Source organism: Lepidochelys kempii, chromosome 1 (assembly GCF_965140285.1).
Source record: "Lepidochelys kempii isolate rLepKem1 chromosome 1, rLepKem1.hap1, whole genome shotgun sequence".
In the NCBI taxonomy this organism is placed as follows: Eukaryota; Metazoa; Chordata; order Testudines; family Cheloniidae; genus Lepidochelys; species Lepidochelys kempii.
This window is the reverse complement of record NC_136380.1, coordinates 16,718,056-16,743,688: the sequence shown is the minus strand read 5'-3', so window position 1 is coordinate 16,743,688 and position 25,633 is coordinate 16,718,056. Positions and strand designations below refer to the sequence as shown.

General features: G+C 46.9%; 1 protein-coding gene across 1 annotated transcript in view; it reads right to left on the bottom strand.

The window, feature by feature from the left end:
* Positions 1–25,633, bottom strand: part of MYO7A (myosin VIIA) — a 116,777-nt gene that overhangs the window by 26,089 nt on the left and 65,055 nt on the right. The window contains exons 18-30 of the mRNA XM_073335284.2: positions 23,608–23,702; positions 20,077–20,161; positions 18,600–18,818; positions 17,877–17,984; positions 17,052–17,261; positions 16,399–16,602; positions 14,624–14,800; positions 12,616–12,705; positions 9,842–9,969; positions 7,724–7,850; positions 4,112–4,231; positions 3,041–3,214; positions 1,586–1,813 (exon numbers count right to left, since the gene is read on the bottom strand). Coding sequence (XP_073191385.1) covers positions 1,586–1,813; positions 3,041–3,214; positions 4,112–4,231; positions 7,724–7,850; positions 9,842–9,969; positions 12,616–12,705; positions 14,624–14,800; positions 16,399–16,602; positions 17,052–17,261; positions 17,877–17,984; positions 18,600–18,818; positions 20,077–20,161; positions 23,608–23,702 — 1,965 coding nt within the window. The remainder of the gene's footprint in view (positions 1–1,585; positions 1,814–3,040; positions 3,215–4,111; positions 4,232–7,723; positions 7,851–9,841; positions 9,970–12,615; positions 12,706–14,623; positions 14,801–16,398; positions 16,603–17,051; positions 17,262–17,876; positions 17,985–18,599; positions 18,819–20,076; positions 20,162–23,607; positions 23,703–25,633) is intronic.

Here is a 25,633-nt window from a genome sequence, read left to right as displayed (position 1 = left end):
TGGGAGAAAGACTGGGTCTCATGTGCTTAGCAGTGATCACTGCAACTGTTACATGAACTGCAGATCAATGGATAACAGAAGAGTAGAGAAAATTCCTCTCTGAATGTTGCTTACCAAAGGCTCTAGTACTTTAGTTCAACTGATGGCATCATCTCTTTTTGATTAAGCAGGTTCAGCATCCATTGTTGAGCACTGAGATGCACGAAATTACCTCTCACACCAGAGGTGTCACCTGAATGCAGATAACATCTCATTGGATGCTATGGCCATGTTTGCTCCAGAGCCATGTCTAAGCTGGCAAAGCGACCAGTTGCTGGCAACTGGTGTCAGCAAGGTTTACAACCGAACCAATACTGAACATTGGATCGGCACAAGTCTAGCTGAGAGCAAACTGAGTTCAGCAAAGCGCCAGGAACTCTGGTTAAAACCTGAGCAGGTTTGAGCACCGTGAACAACTCTGTCCTTGTCTACACTTGCAGTTCAATCCTGTTCAGCACTGGTTCAATGACACCCTTTTCTGATACCTGTAGTCAGCAACTGGTAATTCTATTAGTGTAGACAAGGCTTAGTGAGTATAAATCAATTGCGCCTCAGCACATCTCTTGCACTTACGGAGCAAATCCACCTCTCTCTTCATAAATCAGGCAAATTGCTGAAGAACAGATACCTGAATGCAATACACCTTTATTTTGTATTATGTCTTTCATATCAACTATATCCCAAAGTATTTTATAGAGACATGATATAGCTACAGAAGTGGAGACTGGGAGTGAGAGATATAGGCAAAGGACAAAGGATAGGACTACAGATAAGATTTGAGATGGCGAGTCAATGAGGCAGAGATACAAGAAGGTAATCTAGATATCATGGTGATTGGGCACTTTATAGACACACAGTAGAAATCTCATGTGGAGCTCAGGAGAAGAAGGGTTAGAAGCAGACAGAACAGAAGATAGATATGTTGGATGAAGTCCATGGATACTTTAAAAACAAGGAGGACAAAACACCCAGTCCCAGATCCTTCCCAGATTCTCAGTGGTATTTAGGTCCCTACTCCGTTTGAAGATTAGGGCCTACATTTTCAAAGTAACAAGTACTTTTGGGTTCCACAATTTTGGGGTGCTTAATTAGACATACCTTGAAGGGGCTTGATTTTCAGAAGTGCTGAGCATCTGGCTCTCTAAAAATCAGTCCTCTTTAAGGTCTCTCAGGTTGGGAACCCAAACACTGAGGTAGTCAGAATCACTAGTCACTGAAGCCAAGGGGCCAGACTTTGCCTTGGGATGCTTATGTGCAGCTCCCACCGATTTCAGATACTCAGGGGCACCTCCCATTGATTTTCGCTGTTTGTAAGTTGGCTCCTTTGACTTCGGTGAGAGTTGTCTGTGAGTTTCTCCAGGGGAGAAATTTGGCTCTTAATGTAGGAAGTTCATGGTGTTGGGTCCCTTATTAGTAGAGAGACAGACAGCAAGAACAGCATTCATTTTAAGGATTCTGGATCCTACCTACCTAAATGAGAACAGAATATTCACGTGCCCAATTTCCCAAGCCAGGGGGCCAAGGTCTGCCATTGTTGAGGACTCACCTTGTCACATCGGTACTCCCCAAACTTCACCCCCCGGACTATCTGCTGGTAAATGAGGTTGGTTGCCACGTTGTCTTCACTTGGATTGTGCCAAGGGGTGAAGATCTCCTTCCTGAAGAAGAGTCGCCATGGCGCGTTGCGCTCCTGGGCTCCCTGCTCTTTGGCATACTGTTCACACTGAGACACAGCATCCATCACGTGGTCGTTGCCGCTCCCCAAGGATGAGACCTGGCCAGGGCAGGAGGGCGACAGGGAAGGTACATGCTGGGTCACCATATTTTTAGCAGCAGTTGCCACACTCCGTGTGAAAGGAGAGACCCATCGTGATTTAGTAGGACGAGATTATACTCCACAAGGGGAGCAAGGAGCCTTTATTATTATGTATTATTTGTATAACCATAGCACCTAAGAGCCCTAGTCATGGGTCAGGCCCCCACTGTGATAGGTGCTGTACAAACACAGAGCAAAAGGATGCCCCCATCACCCTCCTACCATGCCCCTGTGCAGGGGCCAATCACAACTGCAAGAACTCCTCAGAGTGAAAGCCCACAATAGCACCAGCTTCTCCTAAAGGGACAAGGAGGGGTGTGTGCAAAACCCAGTCCCCTCTCTACCAGCCAGCAGAGATGGGCAGCCATGGAGTGGAGAACATGCTGCACTCTCCTATGGGATGCCACAGACCTTCTGCTATCCAGGAACTGTGGGACTGATTCTGTCTCCCTGAGCACAATGCTTCCGGGAGCTCTCTAAGGCTAGCCAGCTCGCACTGTGCTGCCCACCGGACCTGTGTCTGAAAGGCCCAATCTAGCCCATGGTTTGCGTGTATGATGCTATTATTGATTGTGCAGGTTCCATGCCTGTGCTCGGAACATTTGATTGAAAGCCAGACTGAGTGCAATGTCTCTCTCCAGACATTACATGGGTACACGCACCTGCCATAGGCTTTCGAAACAGACCAGAGGATTTCCAAGGACGACACAGCTCTGTCCAGACTTCAAGGTTTATGTAATGGAATGCTAAACTGTATTGTATGGTTCAACCACTAGGTGGCGGTGCGTGTAAAAATACCTTATTTAAGCTACCTGGCAGTGCATTAATGATGAACACATCTGGTGTGTATCTTGCTCAGAAGCAAGCTCTGTAGCCAGTCCATATCTGGTACAGGGCCATGACAGTTTATTAGGAGTAGATGGAGTTACACAGGCAGGCTGTAGCTACTGGCTGACTGGATGAAATTTTACTCTCAGGCTATTTTGCCTTCTCATTGACTCTGACCTTTATTCTTAGGGAGTCATATCTACCGGTAGCCTCCAAAAGTTCATTACTGACACAATGACTTAGTGCTCAGTTCCCCACTCTCATCACATGACAGAAATGCCACCCTGAAGATACATATTTTCTATATCAGAAAAGAGCCACCTTCTCCTTCTCTGAGGCATCTAGGCCAGCACGTACCTTGTCAAACAGTGCGATGTAAAGCGAAAACCCAAATCGGTCCTTCAGGCTGATCTTGTCAGCTAAGGAATTACAGAGCTCTTTAGCGGTCGTTGCAGAGTCAGTTAGCAGCGTCTTCGTTGTCCCATCCATAAACGTAACAGGCAGCATGATAGGTTTCTTGGACTTGGTCGCCTAGGAGATTAGAGTCAAACTTTTTAAAGGCATACAAGCTTGATTTATTTGCCCATTTACAAGTTATCTCTCAACAGTCACAGTGCCTTTTCTGGATCCTTTGCTCTAGTACTTATGGCTACATTTGTAATATGGCTGCAATATACTTCTCCACAGCATAATGTAGAGTCACAACTTGAGTAATGGGGAGCAGCTGCAACTCCCAATTTTTTTAATTAATACAGTTAATTGTCAATGGTAATTTTTGATTCTCTTCAGTGGACAGTGGATTGAATCCTGGAAGCATGTGTAACCTTTAAATCTGTGTAGAGACTTGGATAATACCCACTGCCTCAAACTACATGGAACGCAGTTCTGTACCACCTTCAAAATACAAGAAGATGGAGAAGAGTGCAGACAAGAGGAACAGTAACAAGTGGATTGACGATAATGCAAGTCAGTCATAATCATTGTTCTCCACAAGGAAGACATAGTTTCTGCTTCTGAACTGCTAATCCTCAGAATAAGAGAGACAACATCCTATTAAGGGACTGTGAGAAAATGTTTATACCTCTAAATGGAACAGCATTCACTATTAGAGCTGGAAAGAAACTTTGTTTCTTTCCCCACAAAACACTTCAAAGAAAAACACTTCCACTGAATTTGTCAGGTTTTGGCTGAAAGAAATGAAAACCTGAAAACCAAACTTTTTGGTTTACGACAACTAAAAACTGAAAATATTGTTCATTCCCATTTTCAGTCGTCACGGACAGAAGAAAATTTTCCGACAAAAATCTGAAAAATTCAGACAGAAATGGACATTTTCTAAAGCAAATTTCTGTTCAGTCAAAAGTCACTTTCAACAACATTTCAATAAAACCTTTTTGACACACTCTATTTGCTCTAGGGGATTCAGACCTGTAATTCTAACCAGCTGGGCGGCTGTGTCCTAGTCCCATTTGCAAATGTCCTCCTCAATCTCTCTTCACAATAGGGAGCGTAACCAGGAGGACCTCCATTGATGAAGTTCCTTAAATACTGTTGGCAAGAGAGAATGTATTGGTTAGACGACTGACGGCTGCTGTTGGCTTGAACACAGGTCCATGGCTCCATTCTAAAGACTGTCCGCCCAAAATGTTATTGCAGCGTTGGTCAGAAGGGGGGAATAAATCAAATAGACCTGTAAGTAATGAGCAGTGGGGAGATAAACACTGAATTTAACCAAATGCACACACCAAATCAATTCCCTGCCATTGCAGGGGCCTTGCGCATTGGTGCAGCTTGGTCCCACCTATTATCCGAATGTGGCACACAATAGTTTGGTCTCCTGAGGGCTGTAACACTTTAGTCTAATCCAGGTTAATGGGCTTGTTGCAGGGGCAACTGGGCGAAGTTTAGTGGCCTGTGACGTGCCAGTCAGACTAGATGATCTGGTGGACCCTTCTGACCTTAAATTCTCTGACTCAAAGGGTATGTCTACAAGCCGGAGGTGTAATTTCCAGCTCAAGAAGACAAACCAGCACTAGCTCCAATTAAGCTAGCAAGCTAAAAATAGAAATATCGCTGCTGCACTGTGAGATAGCCACTTGCTAGATCACAGCTGAAATGCTACACATGAGCATGGGCAGCTAGCCCGTCCTGCTGCTCATGCTGCTGGGGCTCCACTTCTGTTTTTAGCATGCCAGCTTGATCAGAACTTGCATGGATACGTCTCCTCGAGTTGGGAATTACACCTCCCACTATAGTGTAGACATACCCTGTGTCACACACAGAGAACATTTTGATACGTCATTAATACATTAGATAGGTATTTACTTGCTTAGATTTTTAAAAATATACATTTTAAAGAGGTCCTATCCAGGAGTCTGTGTACTTGACCCATGTATTAAAAATGCAACCACATTTGTGCAGAAAAAAATTAAACCCAGCAGCCTCCCCAGAATAACAGACAGAAAATACTTTATAAATAACTTAGACAGACAGCTCTATAAATCATAACTGGGAGGCTCTATAAATCACTTTGCTAGATCTATAAATCATAACTTAGACGTTCTATAAATAACTTAGATAAACAGCTAGGCACTCCGTGGTAATAGTTGCAACAGAGTTTGCATGGTAAACCTGATTTCGGCATCACCTCTAAAATCCACACCCACAAAACTAACAGCTTTGGAATTGGTAGGTAAAGTCTGGGGCTGATGCAGAATTTTTCTGCTAACTCTGAAATAAATCAGAATAAGTGCTCCTGATAAATGTACTTTCAAAACAGAAGTATTCACCAGAGTCCAAAAAAAAAAAATCTACAAATATTTTTGCCATCAAATAGTACAAAAGGAGACAGAAGGAGAGAGAAAATATAGTTCATATCCCCTCAGATGAGTTCTGCCAGCAGTGCACACGGCCAGCATTTAACAGCTACAATACTTTTAAAAAAGAGAGTTTTTGACATTTTAAGTCCTGATTCTGTAATGGCATCTGTACAGGAGACCCCAGTGGTTTGCCTGCAGCTCCTTGCAGGATCGGGGCCTTTAACAGTAACCTCAGAGGGAGTCACCGAGAGTCCAGAATGCAACAGCCCACGATTACAGAGAGTAAAATCCTGGCTCCACGGGAGTCAATGGGAATTTGGCCGCTAGCTTCAGTGGGGCCAGGGTTCCAGCCAAAGGGTATATTTTGAAGACTATTAACAACTTGTTTCTAGATGTGCTGCACTCTCCCCAAATAAGTCCTCCTTTATCAGAGATTTAAACACAGACTAAAACACTCCATGGGTCATCTCTAGTGACGTGATTTACTGGGTCTCATTTCTGGGCATAATGGAATCTTCCGCTGTTTCACACACGATTTATCTGCCTTATCCGTTTCCCTACAGGAAGGGCTTGTGGCTGACACAAAGAACTCTATTGATGAATTTGGCTCCTGGATTCAGCTCTAAGGACCAAGGTCCTGATCCAGACTACACTGAAGTCAGTGGAAATGCTCCAACTGAACTTCACTGGGTTTGGGATCAGGCTACAGGTTCTGAAGTTCTTCCTTGGGCAAAGCTCTCATGGTGGCAATAGGAGTCTTGCCTGAGCAAGGACTGAGGGCCTAGTCCTGCAATGTGCTAAGTACTCAGCCCAGCAAAGCCCTTAAGCCCATGCTTAAACGTAAGCCTGAGTAGCCCCATTGAAGTCACCGTGATTCTGGGTGCTCAGCACCTCTCAAAGTCAGGCTACTTTTATCTAGGGACCTAAATATGGATTTAGGCCAAAATTGTTTTTAAAAATGGGATCCAAAGAAGTGGCCTGATTTGCAAGAGTGATGAGCACTTAGCAGCTCCCAGTGACTTCGGTGGGAGCTGCTGGATGCCCAGTACTTTGGGAGATAAGGTTGCTCATCTAGAGGTCTTGGCTTCCATCTGGATACATGAGGAAGTAGAATACAGGGGGGTAGAACAACCGAACAAAATACACTCATAGATTTGGGGTTAATTTAAAACAGACACACACACACATTACATATATATATATATATATATATATATATATATATATATATATATATATATATATATATATATATATGTGTGTGTGTGTATATATATATATATATATATATATAAATAAAATTTTAACTGCTTGGCCTGAAATTTTCTATGCTGATTTTTTTTATTTCAGCAAAATTGAGCTCACCTTGTAATACCACTGATAGACACATTTACCAGCGTAGCAGAGGCATCAACTTAGTGTTCAAAAACCCCATCTGCATATACAAATTATCCTTTGTATATTCCTATGGGGTAACTGCAGGCATAAACATGCTGCCTGGATGTGCAGATCCCACTTGTGCAAGAATATGGATGTTTGGCCTCCCGTAGGTGTTTGCATATTCTTTGCAGAAGCAACTCAGACGCATGCATTTGAAAATGTGGCCCCAGAAGTCCCTGCTTTCTCACATACATAAACTGCAGCTGCTTTCTCTGAGCCCTCTTCTGTGTTACCAGCCTTTCCGGATGGCAGCTTCCTATAGGACTGTTAATTATTCTTGGCTATTATATGTAGGACAAGAGAGGGCCAGGCTGCAAAACTGGGATCTGAGCATCCCGAATTTGCAGGTGTGCTTAGATTAGCCTATTGTAGAAATACAAGTCAGCTGTGAAGTTTGGCTGCAGATCTGGATTCAAATTTCTGCACGGCCTTGAGATCTGAGATTTGGTTTCAATTAAAAACAATTTCCTAATAATTTATTCTTCTTTATAATTCAATGATTTGGGTAGAAGAATAGCCTTTCGGGCCCCATTTCAGGAAACGATCTAAGCAGTTGCTAAACTTTAACTTCGATGGGGCTAAAGCTCGTGCTTAAGTCCTTAGCTGAACTGGGGCTTTTATTACAATAGAGCTTTCCTGTAAAATCAGACCCTGTGTGGAAAGGGAGTCACAACACAGTCAACAAGCAGAGAAACCAAAGAGAAGAGTTGGCTCCAGCATTGCGAAAGGAAATGTATAAATAGATACGCCAGGCAAATGATAAATAACATTCGCTCTTCACCTTCACAAACTTTTCAGAAGGAGCAAAGCATCCCACGCAGAGCGACATCAGGATCCAGCCTCTGGCATGGCTGCTTTTGGAAGGGTTCTGGGTGAGCTGTTTGCAGATTTGACAATAGATTTCGTCCCTGCAACAGAAATCAGGGTTAGATCCCAGCCAATCATTCAAGATACCATTTCTCTCTCAGTGGATCCCTGATCCACAGCCCACTGAAGTCAATGGGAGTCTTTCCAATAATTTCAGTGGGCTCTGGATCAAGCCCTTAATGAATAATTTGCTACTTTTTCTGGTGAAATCTGCCTCTCAGGCTTGCAAACTGTTACTAGATGTTAAAGGGGCTGCTGTCTTTCAGATGGGATGTAAAACCAGACCCTGACGGCTTGATAATTAAAGGTCCCATGGCACTTTATATCAGTCTAGGGGTATTAACCTTGTTGCCCTGGCCAATTAACTCTGACAATTACATCCCTCCTACAGAAATCCCCCTTGCAAATTCAAATGGAAACGACATTCCTCTACACTTTGGCTGAGATCTTCCAAAGCTGCCGAAAAGCAGCTCTGGAACTGGGCATCCAGGCAGCTTTGAAAGTCTCAGCTTTCTCGTGCTGAGTTGCTACGTAGTGTTGCTGTGTCCATTTAAACAAACAGCCACCATGTTCCATCCTAGCAGCAGCATCTTGTCAGTGGTGGGTAAAATGAGCCTTGTATGTTGTTTGCGTGAAGAGCTTTGTGAGCTTTTGTGATGAACGGCAAAACATACCAGAGGCGGTGCAGAGAATGACACCCTGTAGTTGAGGTGGTCCAAAACGTTCCATAAGAAGACCCTGTTTTCTGTTCCTTAAACTTGGCCAAATTTTAACTGCTTGGGCTGAAATTTTCTATGCTGATTTTTAAAAAAATTTCAGTAAAAACAGTTTGGTTGTTTCTCAGAACGAGGTTTAGGAAAAAGACGTGTTTTGTCCATGTTAAAAGCTTCTTACGTCTGTTTTGTTGAGAAGCTCTAAGTGCCGCCACGTTTTGGAACAGGGACTTACAATTTGGTATGGGGATTGCCCTGTGGTCAGGGGGTATTTTTTGCCATCCCCTTGAAAATCCACCCATGTTTGGCCAAGTTCATGAGCCTTTGAAAATATTAGTTTGCACATGCTCAGAGGAGTTTGGCAGCAGAATTCTCCACAGAGTCTGCCAGCATACGCCATCCCCTAACAGCTACTATCTGCTACCAGGCACTCACAAAAGCAGCTGAGGTCCTCCTGCTATGAATATATCGAGCACTATATAATGCTCTGAAAAATCAGGTCTGAAGCATTTCAAATTGGGCCCCCTAAATCAGTATACAATTTTAACCTTAATCTGCCTTTATCACACAGTTCCCCATCTGTAAAATGGGCATAATACCACCCCCTCATCTCATAGAGTTGTAGTGAAGATACATTAATTGTGCGTGAAACAGGGTTGGAATAATGTGCAGAAATAAGGCCAAGGGCCACACACTGGACAGTGAGTAGGACAAAATATTGAATAGCTGTTCATTAAGTGAGCACTGTCCATTCTGTGCACTGAATGAGGCAGGGTCTGATGGAAAAAACAGCATATGATCTTGTAATTAAAGATTGTGTCTGAATGCATATGCACAAAGGGTCTGAATTAAGGTAGCATGGGCAATCATAATTCGGCTTTTCCTGTCTTTTGAGTTTTGACTTTGCAATTGCAACAATGTTCTTTTAACATAGTTTTTTGTATGCAATAAAAGAAATCTATTCTTCTAACAAAAGAAGACCCAGCAACTTAGGCTGTAATGGCTTGGATAAAAATAAGCAGTGAAAAGAAAAAAGGAATGCTAATAACCGGGGGCGTGATCCAAAGTCCAATGAAGTCTCTGTCAGCCTTTCCACTGACCCCAGTGAACTTTGGATCAAGCCTGAAATGAACATCCAACAAACATGATGGGAGCCTAGCCCCAATCATACAGAGGAAGAGAGCTCGAAGAACAGTGTAATACATGTTTTAATCAATCGCACAGATTAGCAAAAACCTTTTTTTTTTAAATGAGAGCAGCTTAACTAATAGGGGGGAAAAACAGAGAATGATGGTCGACTCTTTGCACTGATTTCTAACCTTAATGCTGGTCTGAGGATGCCATTACCAATAATGAAATGCAGCTTCTCCAAGTTGGAGGTGGGTCGGTCTTCGAGCATGCTGTTGCCTTGGAGGGTGGACTCACCGTCATGGAGTCTCTTTGTCACCTGTCAACCAAAGACATTATTCTCTTTCTGGATAACTTGTTGCTATGGTTCTCCCCTCCTCCAACCCAGGCCTTTATGAACAGCTGCCCCCCGCCCAAGTAGGACTATAATCTAGTCATGACAGTTCCCAGGAGAACCCCATCTCCTGTTTATTCAGAGGGTTTCAATTTTACCCTCTAACTTACCAGTAATTTGGATGCAGCTCTTTTGCTTTTAATCCCCCAAATCCTTGTATAGTACATATAAAGGTGAACCAAGTTCTGTCTAATCAATCTACCTAGAGCAGGGATCTCAAACTCAGATCACCAGGAGGGCCACATGAGGATTACTGACACCCCACCCTGCCCCTGGCCCCACCCTCACTCCACCTCTTCCATGAGACCCCACCCTGCCTCTTCCCACCCCTTCCCCAAAGTCCCCAACCCAACTCCGCCCCCTCCCTGCCCCATTCCAACCCCTTCCCCAAATCCCCACCCCTGCCCCACCTCTTCTCCGCCTCCTCCCCTGAGTGTGCGGCTCCCCGCTCCTCCCTCCTGGAAAGCACTAAGCGCTGCCAAACAGCTGTTTGGCAGTGGGAAGCACCTGGAGGCAGAGAAGTAGGGACGCGGTGTGCTGGGGGTGGTGGCGGGGGATGGGAATTTGCCGGCCACAGGAAATAACTCGGGGGGGCGAGGGGGGAGCGCAGGGAGCTTGGCAGGCCACAGCAAATAACTCCGCGGGCCACATGCGGCCCATGGGCTGCGTGTTTGAGACCCCTGACCTAGAGCATCTTCTTATAGTATCTGTTTTGTCTTAGACCACTCCTTTGCTCCAGTTTTTCCACAACAGCACCATAGGCCACAATTCCGAGCCCCACCCTCAGCTGGGATAACTCTATTAGAAGGCAGTGGAGTTACACCAGCCTATAACTGATGAGGATCTGACTCTTCATCTCATCTCTATTCAATCATCATTAAAAAACCAGTAACACAATTAAAAGATGCTCCATCAGCCAAAACCACAACACCATGGCTGTAAGGCTGTAAGCACATTCGTGGTTGTGATCGCTGTTATTGGTTTCCTCTATAAGCGCACATCATAGAATCATAGAACTGTAGGACTGGAAGGGACCTCGAGAGGTCATCTAATCCAGCCCTCAGAATTCATGGCACAATTTGTGACTGTTCTTAAGTATTATCTAGACTATCCCTGGCAGGTATTTGTCTAACCTGCTCTTAAAAATCTCCAATGACGGAGATTCCACAACCTCCTCAGACAATTTATTCCAGTGCTTAAACGCGCTGACAGTTAGGAAGTTTTTAATGATGTCCAGCCTAAACCGCAATTTAAGCCCATTGCTTCTTGTAATACCCTCAGAAGTTAAGGACAACAATTTTTCTTCCTCCTCCTTGTAACAACCTTTTATGTACTTGAAAACTGTTATCCCCTCTCTAACTAAACAAACTCATTTTTAAAGTCTTCCCTCATAGGTCATGTTATCGAGACCATTAATCATTTTTGTTGCTCTTCTCTGGACTTTCTCCAATTTGTCCAGATCTTTCCTGAAATGTGGCATCCAGAACTAGACACAATACTCCAGTGGAGGCCTAATCAGCATGCAGTAGAGCAGAAAAATTACTTCTCATGTCTTGCTTACAACACTCCTGTTAATACATCCCAGAATGATGTTTGCTTTTTTTGCAACAGTGTTACACTGTTGACTCATATTTAGCTTGTGGTCTACTGTGACCCCCAGATCCCTTTCTGCAGTACTCCTTCCTAGGCAGTCATTTCCCATTTTGTATGTGTTCAACTGATTGTTCCTTCCTAAATGGAGTGCTTTGCAGTTGTCCTTACAGTATTCCATCCTATTTACTTCAGACCATTTCTCCAGTTTGTCCAGATCATTTTGAATTTTAATCCTATACTCCAAAGCACTTGCAACCCCTCCCAGCTTGGTATTATCCGCAAACTCTACAAGTGTACTCTCTATGCCATTATCTCAATCATTGATGAAGACATTGAACAGAACCAGACCCAGAACTGATCCCTGCGGGACTCCACGTGATATGCCCTTCCAGCTTGACTGTGAACCACTCTCTACCATACCGTATAAAAAGGAGGATGTGTCAAGAAAAAGGATTCTCTGCCCCAAGAGCCGAAGAGTGGGATTTTCAGAAGTGCTCAGCACTGGCCGAATGGCTCACATGGGAGTTTGACCACAGATATCAATGACAGAGGAGTTAGGCCAATGTTGAGTGCTTGTGAAAATCCACTCGGAATCTAAAGCCGAGCAGGGTGGGACTGAAGCGAGAAAGATCGAGAATGTACAGGCCAACAGAGAGGGATGGGCGACTCTCACTGGAAGTCTATGCAGACAGAGGGGTGTGAAAAGAGGAGATGGACGGCTTGATGACTGGAGAGTGGGAGCTGTCCCAGGCATAGGGAACAGTGGGGAAGAAGGCATGAGGTGCAGGGTGACTCAAGGAGACATGGGGAGCCAACCTTTCCCTTTAAAGAATCCTTAAATCTTTCAGGCCCCCAAAGACACAGCGAGCAGCAACCCCAGAGAAGGTCTGGTTGTGTTAGCAGCAGGAGAGAGTCAGAGAGCCCTGCAGATAATATAATACCACTTGTGGTAACCAGCCGCAAAGCATTTCCTCTCACCTCTTCAGTCAGTTTGGATTTCTTCTTTAGAGTCAAGGAGACCAGTTTGTGCCGCACACTGTTCTTCTTGTGGCCATCTATGTGAGCGCTCTGCAAAGGCAAGAAATATAGCCTTATTCCTGAGACACACACAACCCTGCAGAATGGGTTTCCTGTGGATCCGGCTCATCAGCTTTTAGAAATGGCAACATTTTCAGTGGATTCGGAGCACTGATTTGATATTTCTGAGAGATGGGCCAGAACCAAACCCCTATATCTAATTTCCTCCAACCCACTGTAATGCTCAGATCTGGATCTCAATTTTGCAGCTGGCCTCTGTCTCTTTAATGGGCCAAATCAAAACCTGGATTGAAACAACCTCATATTTTAGGAAAGTTTGACATGAAGGTAAATTACAGCTCAAACCCATCTCTAATATGTAGTTTATGGATTAGAAGCAGCTGGCCGCTTATGAATATCCATCCATCCGTTTCTAATTCAATCTAACCAGGCATTCATACTACCCAGAGAAATGAGAATATTACTGTCCAAGAAGAACAGTTTGTCTCTAAGATAAAAATACATTGTTACATTTTATTTCTCTTCTCTAGGGGCTCTGCTGATGCTACAGCCGACTGAAATATGATCTTCTGTCCAATGAAAAAAATTTAAAAAATGGTTAATTATACAGAACCAAGCCTGATTCTTCATGTATATTTTAACATAATTAGATCCCAATGGAGATTACTTTCCTCACCAGCAGCTTTAATGAAATTGCTACATTATATCATTGTTTCTGGCAATATGACTAGAACCAGGCATTTTATTTACTTAGATCTACCAAAAGTGGCAAACAAAGGTGGCTGTTCTTAGACTCTAGAGCAGTGGTCTCCAAAGTGGGGTGCGCCAGGCCATCCGTTGGGGTGCACGGCAGGAGGAGCGCCGCTGAAGAAGCGCCGCCGGCACGGACCTTTGATCCTTGGGCAGTGCGCCGGCGGCCGCTCGGCTCTCCCCGCTCCGTCTTCGGCGGCACGCCGGCGGCCTCCCGGCTCTCCCCGCTCCGTCTTCGGCGGCACGCCGGCGGCCGCTCGGCTCTCCCCGCTCCGTCTTCGGCGGCACGCCGGCGCCCGCTCGGCTCTCCCCGCTCCGTCTTCGGCGGCACGCCGGCGGCCGCTCTTTTTTTTTTTTTTTTGCTTCCCCAGAGCTGGCCCTGGGGGTGCGCGATTCAAAAATTTTGGAGACCCCTGCTCTAGAGGGCCTTGATGTAATTGACAAACACATCTAAGAGCAGCAGTACCATTTATCACATCCTGCCACCAGCAAGCCAGGCCACTGAAAATGTTCTGCCATCTTGTATAAGGCAGATTCTCAAAGACGAAAGCATATGAACTGCCAGAGTGCAATGACCAATGGTCTATCCAGTCTTTTGTCCTGCTTTTGGCAGCAGCCAAAGATGGATTCTTATGGTGAAGTGTACTTGTCCCATAATAACCTAATGGTGCAATACCATTTACCATAGGAGTAATTTTCTTCTGACCCCAAGAGGGGTTGAATCCCGTGGGACAATCCCAGACCTCACCGCTCCCACACATCTTTGGCCTGACTAACACAAACACAGAGCCACATGTTCATTTAAATCCAACCAAAAACATTCCACCGCACACACATGCCTGGGGAGAGGATGAGAGAATGAACCACATGTGACAAGTGTTAGCCACATAGCTTAACGCACTAATAATCATAATAATACCTAGTTCTGCTAGAGTGCTTTGCATCAGTAGAATACTAGGGTGAGGAGGGCGGTATAAGAATCTATATGGAATAGAATTTATATTTTGAAACACAAGGGATGAGAGCCTTTGTAGTTTTCTCCTTGCTAGCACAGTGGCGGATGAAATTTACAAAACTATTTGCCTCAATCAATCCCATCAGCAGTTCGTTCCATAGATAAATTTCTACTTTCATGAATGGTACATCAAGAATATGGGTTCTTCTAGAGCTGTAACATTAAAGGAAAGAGCATTCTCACCTCTCCTTCCCCCTGCAGAGCCTGCAGCTCTTTCTTGTAGGTCTTTTTCCCTAGAGTCTCATAGATTTTGGTCATCACTGGAATCTTCTCGCTGCCGTCGCTCATAGCCGTATGGTATTTCGGCTCAGGAAGGTCTCCCATGAAACGAAGAATAGTGATCCACACTGCCAGTGCTGCCTATTTGCAATAAAGATGTAACTTACTAGAGTTCTTAGCTTGGTCTGGGTTAATATAATTAATTGTGTGTATTAGACTGTAATAAAGCCATGGCCACCAGTGACTGGTCCCATCCCAGCACTAAACACTTCATGACAGCGTGGATAATACTCAGATCCCCTGCTCCAAAAGCACAGGCCCCTGCTACTTGAGCTAAAGGAGACTCTCCTTTGGTTGTTAGCAGGTCTATGACAAACCATTGAGCAGTTCTGAATCTGTCCACAAGAGGCTAGTGGTGAGTATACAGTGCAAAATGACTAGTTCATTAAAATGTGTACTGTAAATGCAAATTAAACTAAAACTGTGCAACATGGACTGCAGTCTGGAAAATACATGACCCCCTTCTCCATTAAAGTCGTGTATGAAGGAGAAACTACTCAAATTAGATCATCCAAAACAAACTAAGTCCCTGCCTCTGCTCCCTCCCGCCCAAAAAGAACAATCAGACTGTTAGTATCAAAAAAGGGTTTCTTACTAAGTTGAGGTTTTCTGTCCCATCATTTCTCAGCTGCACGAAGAGAAAGGCCAGTAGAATAATAACAAACAGGGAGGACACTACGATCCATCTTTTTATACAATGTCGGGCCATTAAGGAGTTTGGGCACAAGTCTCCTATACAGTTCCTGTGCACACCCTGTATAAGTGGCTCTCGGCCCAATCCCTAACAGACCGGTCACCACGAGCACAGTGGGCACCGTCAGCAGGGCCGGCTCCAGCGTTTTTGCCCCCCCAAGTGGTCAAAAAATTTTTTTGCCGCCGAATGGGGAGGCGGAATCCTGCCTGCCGAACACAGAGGTGGATGGTGCGGCTGCCGAATTGCTGCCGGCAACCAAAGAAGAGTCACATTCTTGCCACCGCATTGCCGCCGAGCACGAAACGCGCTGTGACGGAGTGGCCGCTGAATTCCCACCGCCGCCGAGGGAGGATTGCCGCCCCAGAGCCCGATGTCCTGCCGCCCCTTTACATTTGCCACCCCAGGCACCTGCTTGGTTCGCTGGTGCCTGGAGCCAGCCCTGACCGTCAGAGCATCTCAGCAGAGACATCAAGGACTGAATGGGCATGTGGACTGACTTCCCATCCTGAGGCACATGGGTGGGACAGTGTGGGAGCAGACTGTCCTACTGCTGTATATTTATACCTGTTTGGTGGCCCTCTGCCTCCTAAGCTCTAACTCTAGCCTGCTACACAAGTACTAGATTCAGGTTCAGAATGCTTGGGGAGGTTTGTTTTATTACTGGCTTGCACTGTTTTATTTCTTAAACATGGTGCTCAAGCACATTGCAAATGAAATTTCCTTAGGGTGCGCCACATGACTATTGTAAAAAGGCTGGTGGTCACTTGCCCAATAGAAAGAGAAGCCATCCATGAATGTCACACGGGACATCCAATAGCAGATAAGGACTTTGCTCCTAAACTATCTTCAGACTCGTGTGTTCTACTGGGATGGATTCAAATGGGTGTCCTAGAAATGAAGGGCTCTGTAGCCTATTACCAACCCGCTGAACCATCCAGCCCCATTCTTCATGACCAGGACATTTCTGGATTATTTCCTGTCTCACCAACTGGTCTCCTTCGTCCTCGTGGTACAGAAGGGGCTGCTTAAGTGGCCGGCGGATGTATGTGTGCGTCGTCGTGCCCTGGAAGTAGGTGGCTGCAAACTTTGCAAATTTGTACTCTGAGAGGTCTTCCTCCTCTTCCTCGGGGAGGGGCAAAGCTGCATCTAAATCCTCTTCCTCTAGCTCCTTTTGGGTTCGCTCAAGGTCCTGGAGAGGGAGGAAAATATACACGCCCTGTTTGGTTTTGTGTTTTTTAAAGCTCCCTCACCCTGCACCTGACCTTGCTCCCCGTTCTGCCACTGATTTCAATAGGACCAGGATCAGTTCTTAGGACAAGAATAGGCACAAAGGACCCAATCCAACTCCCCTTGAAACCAGTGATTTCAAGGGGAGCTGGATCCGGGCCACGTGAGGTCTGTAGATACTTCTTTATCCTGAGGAGAATTCCTCTGTGGGACAGACTCCCAAAGGCAGTAGGAGAAGCAGCAAGTGTGAACACCCTGGAAAAAGAGTTATGATGAGCACTCCAAGAGCAAACCATTAGGGTAATAGGGTGATGATGCTGAACCAAGATGGGATGGATTGCCATCTGTCCCAATATATTACTCTGAGCAACACTGGCAAGTCCTGTCTGTTGCTCCATCTCCATGCAGTACCTCAAAGCCATTGGGTGCCTGTCCTTCCTGGCCTGGCAGAGACGAAGTGGTCCCTAGGAATCCAAACATTTTGTCCACCATATCTGAGTCGTTCACTGGCTCGTTTCGGGCCTTCTCCATTTTGCTTAAGAGTTCCTTCTTCCGACGGGCTTCCTCCTTCTCCTTCACCTCTCTCTCAGCATCTTCCCGGGCCAGCTGGGCAAGGCGTACCTAGAAGAGAATGGTTACGCTGACTAGAGTGCATTCTCTGGCAAGCTGGTCCTAAATTCTGCAGCATGGCCCCTTGGCTTTAGAGCAGAAGGAAGGTCTTGGAGTTAAAGCACTAGACTGAGACGCAGAAGATCTGAGATAAATTCCCAGCTCTGCCACTGACTCACTGTGTGACCTTGGACAATGCTTAAAGCTGTGCCTCAGTTCCCCACCTGCAAAATGGACACAACAATGCTTCTTTCTCTCTTCTTTTGGCTATTTAGAGCATGAGGTCCCAGGTGCAGAACTTTTACTCTATGTACATAGAACACCTAGCACAGTAGCAATGTTCCAGTCTCAGGAGGGGTCCTTTATGCAGTCCCATAGTACCCAAAAGAATAAGCATAATCTGTGGCATTCTGGTGTAGCAGATTGGAAATTCTGTGCTAGCTTCATTCAAGTTAAAATAGGGACGCCTTTACTGAATCAAATACGAACAGTACAACAGGACAGTAAGTCCTCATACTATTTATTGGGATGCTGCCTTCAATTGACTTTATTCTGCCCCTACACTTTTCAGCGGGAGTAGAATCAGGCCCTAAAGAGAAGCCAAGAAAGAGAAAAGTCAGGACGTACTTGGTGCTTCTTTTCTGCTTCCTCTTTGGCTTTCTTGGCACTCATCTCCTTCCTGAGCCGTTCCTCTTCTGCCAGACGAAGCTTCTCTGCTTCCAGACGGCGGTGATACTGGGAAAGAAAACACAAGTGGGCTTTTAAAAAGGCAGTTAGCACTTTTGCCCTGCTAACATCCAGATCACAGGAGCACGCAGTACAGACACAAACACAGGTCTATCCCTTGGTATGTCTCAAGGAACACTAACATAATGGGAGTCAGTTTCTAGCCCGAGAGAGGCTACCAGCTTTCACATTTCCTTTCTGATTTTTATTTCATTCTGTCAAGACCTTGGGGAAAGAGTTTGTGTTCTGCACTCCCTTGCACAGAGTCAGTGATCCACATACTACTGTGATCTGCCTCTCTCTATGGTATTTAGGGAGCTGACCTCTAGGGTAACCACAGACTTTTGTATCCTGGAACAAACATTTGGGGCATGCCCATATTAGCCTTCACCAAAGTGTTAACTAACTCAAGTTAATTGGCAATCAATTAACTCCAGGTTAAAAAAAATCTAGTGTAGACATACCCTTAGACAGAGAGACACTGACAGCTAGACAAAGGCCATAGGATGTATGTTATAAAGCCTATCATGCTCTGGGGAAACCAGCCCTGTTGGTCCTGTTAACTGGCTGCTGTCTTTCTCCAGCAAACGTGCTAGCAAACAGCATTTCCTGCATGGTACTTACTTCTCCCTTAAGGCGCTTATACAGCCTCCGTGCAATCATGCCCCTGACATAAGCCTGGACCGTGAAGACAGCCCATAGGCGATGGCGGAAGGCCCTGCGCACCAGGCAGCCTCGGCACCTTGCCTGGAACTCAATGATGCGTCTGCGAGCCATGTGGTACTGCGTGTGGAGTTTGCGGGAACGGTAGAGGGCCTGGAGCCTCAGGAACCCAATCCTCATCTGCAAAGGAAACAGAGTTAAGACACTGGGGGCCCCTGAGGGTCTCACTGGCCATAATCAGATTTTCCTCGCTCGTCCGCCCTCTCGCAGCTGAAAATAAAAATCTGATGACATTAGCAACAAGCAAAGAGCCCCCGCTCCCCCCCACAGAAAGCAGGGGAAAACTGCTGTGAGATGGCAGAGAAACAAAGGGTGCCTGGATTTGAGGGCCTGATCCAAAGCTCACTTAGTCAACGGGAGTTTTCCCACGGGCTAGAGATCCAAGTCTTTATGGGCTCAGTGACCCATAAAGCACAGTCTCCTCCCTGTGCTTCCCTCCAGAGGTTTGACTCTCAAGATCCCCCAGATCTATGCAGATCTCAGGGCAATCACAGGTAGAAAGGGCCATGCACAAGGAGGCCCAGCATCTCCCCCTGCCTCCTGTCATGGCTATTACCACTACATTGTCTCCTCCAAGCAGTTCCACATCACAGGAGCGGGCACTTACGTTGATTCAGTCAGGCATAGCTTAAGCTGGGTTGCGTGGGGGATGATACTGCAGAGAACGGCCATCCCTCTGGCCTTGAACCCTCCCATTCTCAGCCTGCCCCCTGCACACTTCAGCAGGGCAAATGTCATGGTGGGCCCCCTGCAGGTCTTCTGCTGGGTTGGGTCCAGAAGAGGGTCATATACCATGTTGGGTGCATTCTCTTCTTCCGTCCCACACTCCCTATTGAGTTCTGGGATCTGCCATGCTTGGGGATGCTAAGGGGGCCTGTGTAAATACCCAGGACACCATAAGATGTCAGCCACACCTGCGCAGTTTTGGATGGGGTTGTGGAGTGGGGGGACTGTTAGAAAAATATGGCTGCAGCTGCAGTAAAGTCTGAGGGACAACCTGGATCCAGTGCATTTCCAAGGACAGAGCTATACCACTTCCAGCAGCTTTAATACTGGCCCTGAGTTTGCAGCCTCCTGAGAAACAACATAAGCCATCCAGGACCACAGGTGATCAGCTGCTGTAAGATGGGTTCAACTCATGACAAAGGCATGAGGAGGACAACCAAAGAGACGGTCGCTCCCTTTATTCAGAACAGAGGGCAACGAGGGTATAGCTTCCCCCCCTTCCCTCCATCCACCCAACACACTAGCCAGCTCTCCCCCCTTTGATCTTTCCCCTCAGGGGAGCTTGACTGGACCAAAAGGGAAACTGATATCTGGATCCTAGACAATGAGACCAAGGCGGTAAAGAACATAAAGGACAACTGGCAACACTTACAGCACCGTAGTTCTTTCTGCAGTTATGTCCCCGCCAGTATTTCTGAATCATCAGGGCCGAACGTCGCACTTTCAGGAAATTGGACCTGGAAAGGCATTACAACACTTTGTGCTGGTCTGCTGGGGGTTAGCGTCACCTTGGCCCACAGGGAAAGCCGGCCACATTCTTCACAGACTGTAAGGGAGGAAGCTGGAGTAACCTCCACCCCCTTGAGCTCAGTCGTCTGCCGGATAATGCCAGTCCCAGCTTTCCTTTCCCATGCAAGAGGAAGCAGAGGCATTGTAGTGGTGCTATCATGCTCTTCTCTGCCCATTCCCTGTGCTTTGTCCAAAACAGGTATGGGAAGAGCAGTCCAAATGTGCCAATCCAGGGCTAGGTGATCAACGGTCCTGCCCTGAACTGCTGGGTGACACCTCAGGCCCAGGCTCTTGTGACTTACCCCTCGCCCCCCCGCTCCTCCCCCCCATCCCTTGCATTTGGAATCTTCCTACTCTGTTTCCTCTAGTCTTAGATTTTAACCTCACCCGAATAAGGACTGTGGGACAGATCTGCAGCTGGCATAAATCAGCGTAGCTCCATTGATGTCAATGCACCCACCGCCATTGATGCCAGGTGCGGAGTCCAGGAGAGCTGGCTGTATTTCAAGGAATCCCTGTTGAGGTTACAGGGACAAACCATCCCGATGAGTCGAAAGAATAGTAAATATGGCAGGCGACCAACTTGGCTTAATGGTGAAATCCTAGCGGATCTTAAACATAAAAAAGAAGCTTACAAGAAGTGGAAGGTTGGACATATGACCAGGGAAGAGTATAAAAATATTGCGCGGGCATGTAGGAATGTTATCAGGAGGGCCAAATCGCACCTGGAGCTGCAGCTAGCCAGAGATGTCAAGAGTAACAAGAAGGGTTTCTTCAGGTATGTTGGCAACAAGAAGAAAGCCAAGGAATGTGTGGGCCCCTTACTGAATGAGGGAGGCAACCTAGTGACAGAGGATGTGGAAAAAGCTAATGTACTCAATGCTTTTTTTGCCTCTGTTTTCACTAACAAGGTCAGCTCCCAGACTGCTGCGCTGGGTATCACAAAATGCGGAAGAGATGGCCAGCCCTCTGTGGAGATAGAGGCGGTTAGGGACTATTTAGAAAAGCTGGACGTGCACAAGTCCATGGGGCCGGACGAGTTGCATCCGAGAGTGCTGAAGGAATTGGCGGCTGTGATTGCAGAGCCACTGGCCATTATCTTTGAAAACTCGTGGCGAACCGGGGAAGTCCCGGATGACTGGAAAAAGGCTAATGTAGTGCCAATCTTTAAAAAAGGGAAGAAGGAAGATCCTGGGAACTACAGGCCAGTCAGCCTCACCTCAGTCCCTGGAAAAATCATGGAGCAGGTCCTCAAAGAATCAATCCTGAAGCACTTGCATGAGAGGAAAGTGATCAGGAACAGCCAGCATGGATTCACCAAGGGAAGGTCATGCCTGACTAATCTAATCGCCTTCTATGATGAGATTACTGGTTCTGTGGATGAAGGGAAAGCAGTGGATGTATTGTTTCTTGACTTTAGCAAAGCTTTTGACACGGTCTCCCATAGTATTCTTGTCAGCAAGTTAAGGAAGTATGGGCTGGATGAATGCACCATAAGGTGGGTAGAAAGCTGGCTAAATTGTCGGGCTCAACGGGTAGTGATCAATGGCTCCATGTCTAGTTGGCAGCCGGTATCAAGTGGAGTGCCCCAGGGGTCGGTCCTGGGGCCGGTTTTATTCAATATCTTCATAAATGATCTGGAGGATGGTGTGGATTGCACTCTCAGCAAATTTGCGGATGATACTAAACTGGGAGGAGTGGTAGATACGCTGGAGGGGAGGGATAGGATACAGAAGGACCTAGACCAATTGGAAGATTGGGCCAAAAGGAATCTGATGAGGTTCAATAAGGATAAGTGCAGGGTCCTGCACTTAGGACGGAAGAACCCAATGCACAGCTACAGACTAGGGACCGAATGGCTAGGCAGCAGTTCTGCGGAAAAGGACCTAGGGGTGACAGTGGACGAGAAGCTGGATATGAGTCAGCAGTGTGCCCTTGTTGCCAAGAAGGCCAATGGCATTTTGGGATGTATAAGTAGGGGCATAGCGAGCAGATCGAGGGACGTGATCGTTCCCCTCTATTCGACATTGGTGAGGCCTCATCTGGAGTACTGTGTCCAGTTTTGGGCCCCACACTTCAAGAAGGATGTGGATAAATTGGAGAGAGTCCAGCGAAGGGCAACAAAAATGATTAGGGGACTGGAACACATGAGTTATGAGGAGAGGCTGAGGGAGCTGGGATTGTTTAGCCTGCAGAAGAGAAGAATGAGGGGGGATTTGATAGCTGCTTTCAACTACCTGAAAGGGGGTTCCAAAGAGGATGGCTCTAGACTGTTCTCAATGGTAGCAGATGACAGAACGAGGAGTAATGGTCTCAAGTTGCAGTGGGGGAGGTTTAGATTGGATATTAGGAAAAACTTTTTCACTAAGAGGGTGGTGAAACACTGGAATGCGTTACCTAGGGAGGTGGTAGAATCTCCTTCCTTAGAGGTTTTTAAGGTCAGGCTTGACAAAGCCCTGGCTGGGATGATTTAACTGGGAATTGGTCCTGCTTTGAGCAGGGGGTTGGACTAGATGACCTTCTGGGGTCCCTTCCAACCCTGATATTCTATGATTCTATGATTCTATGATCTGGCCCTTTCTGTCTTCTCAATGTTCTAAGAGGTGCACAGCACACATTTGGGGCCTGAATGAAATAAGAAGTCACTAGTCCAAGTTCACACAGCAAGCCAGCGGCAGAGTCAGGGACAGGTGACAGAAGCCCTGATTGCTAGTCCCCGACTTTGAGCAATACTCAGCGCTGCTTCTCTAAGGACAGGACTACGTCCTGGAGTCCTTGGCCATCATTTTCTGTTTCCCCCACATTGCTATGCAGTGTGCTTTACATGGGTTGGCTTCCTGCATCTGATCTCTGCGCTGCCTGGTTTTCAGTGGGAATGGCTGTACAGCGCCTTGGGATGAGTGGCACTGTAACTATTGCTCTTTGCTGCCATAAGACTAAATATCACCTCCCTTTAGTCTCCCACTGGAATTTTGTCATTGACTTCAATGGGACCAAGATCTGGCGCAGATCTTGGAATAGTCTGCTAGTCTGACTAAAGTTGGCCAATGAAGAGTGCCTCTGTCAAGTGCAGAACTGAGTGTGGACAGAAATCCTTACTCCCGTTGTTCTGAAATTTGACAGCCTGAAAATATACGTTAATAATTTCCTTCGTGCTCTGAGCAGCTCCAGCACCAATTATATCATAATGTCAACCCCTGGGGGGCTTTATTGCGCTCACTGCAAGCTAAAGCAATAGGCCAGTCACATTGTGAATGGGCAGAGTAAGCTAGTGGTAACAGAGGCAAAGAGGACATTGTTTTAGCAGAGTGCCATGAACTGCAATATGGTGTGCTACTCAGTCGCACTACCAGATCCCCCAATATTCACCAGGCATTTCCTTGGCATATCATACCTGTCTTTAAACCCACGAACTACCTTCTGTATGAGGATGACCTTGTCAGTGATGGCCTTGTCCCTCTCAATCTCCAGCAGCATGTCATGGTGATCCTGGGGAATGAACCGCCACAACAGTTACCCTGTGACCACTGGCCATCCCATGACAGGAACAGAGGGATGGTATAAGGCTCCTCCCCATAGAGGTTCTTGCCATCCCAGTCACATCTAAGGATGTCCCACTTTACAACTCACTACGTTTGGGGCTCTATAGCACAGCCATTCCCCCTCCTATCAAGAAGAACTGGACTTGAATCTTTCCCGCTCATCCATGCCACTCCTAATATACCAGAAGGGGTCACTGCTGAGCATTACCCCTTCATCCCAGAGGCAGCATGCACTGCAGGGCTTAGTAAAAGTGTGTGTGTGAATTATGTCACCCTCTGACATTTGGCTCACTACACTGTCAGCTGAAGAGTCAGTCAAGTGAGGTTGCTCCACGCACCTGATTCAGTAGCGTTCCCCACCCACGTTGTGCAGGTACTAATGACTACACCAGAAGCAGGGCACTGGAGAAGACTGTGGCAAAGCTGGGAGCAAACTCCAGGCATCCTGAGTCTTGGTCCACTGCTCTGACTACTAGACGTCACTCCCTCCTCCAGTAAAGCAGAGGAGCTGCAAATCCTGAACATAGTAAGGCGGGCTAAGGACAAAATGGCACCTCTTCACTCTGTGTTTCCTTGCTTTTGTGGAATTCAGTCAAGTCACATGATTCTAGCCTCCTTTCTGTATTCTCCAAATTGATTTCTGTACTAATTTCTTTCCTGGCTGCTACAGGAGCTGGGTGCATCGATACAACTTTGCATGCTTCCCATTTTACCCGACCTTGCACTGCCCTTCAGAACCTGTTCGTTTCCCTATTTCCTGCCTGGACAGCTGCAGGGTCCTGATAACGCTCTCTGGAAAGGAAAGCTAAAGAGATGTCAGGAGCAGTTTCTAAGAAATAGATGGGGAGATGTTTAAAAATAAGTGAACAGGATTACATCTGAGAAACACTAGAGAAATCCCATCTGCCTCCTGGCTCGCTCCTTGACAACTTGGCTTTGTTTTCCTGGAGGGATTTAGAGATGGGATCGTAAAAACAAATGCACGTGAGTAGGGCCGTCAGAACAAGACAGCTCTTTGTTACACTGCCGCTGTCTCATGGTGCCATACAGGGCCCTGGGTTCCTTAAGCAGCACTGCACTGGCCTTGCCGATCGCGAGGGACACAGAGCTGCTGATCTTCCGCTCGGTGCGTTAGGGTGCTGCAGACCTTTCTGTCACGCCCACTGGCTTTCTGCTGAGCCAGATCCCTCTCTCTCCCCCACCTAGGTGCCCCATGGGTTATGGCAGCCTTGGGGACCAATGTCGCCATCTGCCTGACAGGGCCTGATGATAAGGGCCTCGGGAAGAGCCTTGGGAAATGTCAGCAGGTGGTGGAGAGGAGGGGATCACAGGGCACCTGTGCTGCCCCGCCATCCCCTACTGCTTGTGCGCAGAGTGGGATCTTTGGGGCAGTGGGCCCCTGTCCTGGCTTATGGAGCTTTCAGGGGCTGTCAGCCAGCCTGGGCAGGGGGTGGAGTGAAGGGAGCAACTCAACAGCTCAACTCTCTCACTGTCTCCATGGGTGTCAGTCAGCCAGGGAGCTTCCCCTCACCCGTCCTCTGCAGGGACCTAGGCAGGGCACTGCCTGAGCCCTGAAGCCCCTCCTCAGTGACTCTGCTGCCACGTCTGGCAGTGGAGTCATTGTCCCTGCTCTGGGGATACAGCTGGGCAGCCACAAAGCTGCCTGCATTCTCACAGAGAGGCCTGCGCCGCTCAGGATATGACCAGTGCCATGCGTGCGGGTATGAGTGCGTGTGCACATCCCAGCCAGGCTCTGTGCCAGCAGAGTGCCAAGATTTCACCCATTCTCTGACTCCTAACTCTCACCTGATCTGGATCCAACACCATCTCCTGACCCAGTCCCCATCAAATCAGGCCAGAGACCTGGGTGGTGGATGG